Source organism: Monopterus albus, unplaced genomic scaffold (assembly GCF_001952655.1).
Source record: "Monopterus albus unplaced genomic scaffold, M_albus_1.0 scaffold663.1, whole genome shotgun sequence".
Lineage (NCBI taxonomy): Eukaryota > Metazoa > Chordata > Actinopteri > Synbranchiformes > Synbranchidae > Monopterus > Monopterus albus.
The window spans coordinates 9,279-10,961 of NW_018128543.1; the positions used below are offsets into that span (position 1 = coordinate 9,279).

Below are 1,683 nucleotides of genomic sequence, written 5' to 3' on the forward strand. Positions count from 1 at the left end.
TGTGTCAGTTAATTATTGTATATTGAGATGTTTGCTGTCTGTGCTTCCTACAGACAAAGGACTGGTGGACATACGAATTCTGTCATGGTCAACATATCAGACAGTATCATCTTGAAGGTAAGAGATTTCCACCTTTTGTTGTTTTATGTTTTTCATGACCATTACTTTGACAGATTCTGTTCTTCTCTCCTTAGACACAGAAATTAAGGGGGACATTCTCTTTCTTGGTTATTATGAGTCTGAGTTTGATTGGAACAATGAAACAGCAAAGGTAAAATGGCCTCAGTGTTTTTTTTTTTTTGTTGTTGTTGTTTTATCTCGGTTTTCTGGTATATATTTTAAATACAGAAATTGATTGTATAGTATATTAATGGAATTTAAAAACACACCACCTGTATTTGTATTATAGGTATTAATGGTGCGTTTTTAAATTTCATGAGTATATAAGCTGAGCTGTTGTAGTTTGATGATTTGTCAGTTTTCAGTGATAACCTCTAGAGTCCTGAGCTTTGGAAACCCAAGCTGTGCGGTCCTCATATGAGGACGCAGGGACTCTAGAGGTTAAAGAGTGTGAATTATTGGAAGTGACCAAACATCAGAAGCATCATATTTAAATGCTGGATGGTGCAATGACACGTCAACATCGAAGAGTATGACAAATTTTTTGAGTTTAAACATCTTTTCTATTTATTTCCCAGGCTTCCAAACAGCACAGGCTGAAGCGCTACCACAGTCAGACCTATGTAAATGGCTCTAAATGTGACTTAAATGGAAATCCCAGAGAGACTGAAGTGCGGGTGAGACATTTGAATTCAGGAGCCATTTGTATGCCACACTACCTGTGTGGCTTTGTGGAGTTAGTCAGTTTGAATTCACTTTGCATTTTGTACCAAATTAAATAGCCTAAACACACCAAGATGTTTTTCTTCTGTTATTTCCAGTTTGTGTGTGAAGAAGGCTCGGGGGACTACATCGCCCGAGTGGATGAGCCTCAGTCGTGCCGCTATGTGCTGACAGTTCACACCAGTCGGACCTGCCAGCACCCATTCCTGCGGCCACCTTCCACTGCCAAGCCCCAGGGTATTGTGTGCCAGCCTGCGTTAAGTGCCCAGCAGTACATGGACTATGTGAAAGCTCAAGTGTGTAAGTCACCAAAAATGAAGGTCACTGTAGTGCAGAATTGGAACGCTGTCTTGTCTTGTGTCCTAAAGACAGGATAAAGTTTCCTTTTGAGGCAGTACAGGATGTGGGAAAGGATCATTTAGAAATATAACTCAGTGGTAATACCAATTATAGTGATAAAGGTGGTTAAAAATAAAGGTGTAATATTTTTGACAGTTCTTGTTAATTGTTAATGATACATGAAATACTGGTCTATGACCTGTTTAGTGTTCTTTTAATACTCTTTCCTTTCTTTCCATACCTCCTAATCCACTCTTTCTCTCTCTGTTCCCAGCGGACACAAAGCGTAAAGTAGAGCAGATCTCAGAGGAGCTGAGGAGTCTTGATGAGATGCTGGCTGGTAATGAAGGGGCAGATGGAGCAGTGGAAGGTACAGCAGAAGAAGCATCACCTACACCGAGTGATCACCAAGATGAGTCAGACAAAAAAGGTTCCTTGTTTTTGTCAGCATCCATACTATGTTTTCTAATTATTTATTTCTTTATTCTTATTATTATTATT

General features: G+C 39.4%; 1 protein-coding gene across 2 annotated transcripts in view; it reads left to right on the forward strand.

The window, feature by feature from the left end:
* os9 (OS9 endoplasmic reticulum lectin) overlaps nucleotides 1–1,683 on the forward strand; it is a 16,392-nt gene that overhangs the window by 4,643 nt on the left and 10,066 nt on the right. For both annotated transcript variants that reach the window (XM_020588909.1, XM_020588910.1), the window contains exons 3-7: nucleotides 54–117; nucleotides 195–271; nucleotides 699–797; nucleotides 942–1,143; nucleotides 1,457–1,612. In XM_020588909.1, coding sequence (XP_020444565.1) covers nucleotides 54–117; nucleotides 195–271; nucleotides 699–797; nucleotides 942–1,143; nucleotides 1,457–1,612 — 598 coding nt within the window. The remainder of the gene's footprint in view (nucleotides 1–53; nucleotides 118–194; nucleotides 272–698; nucleotides 798–941; nucleotides 1,144–1,456; nucleotides 1,613–1,683) is intronic.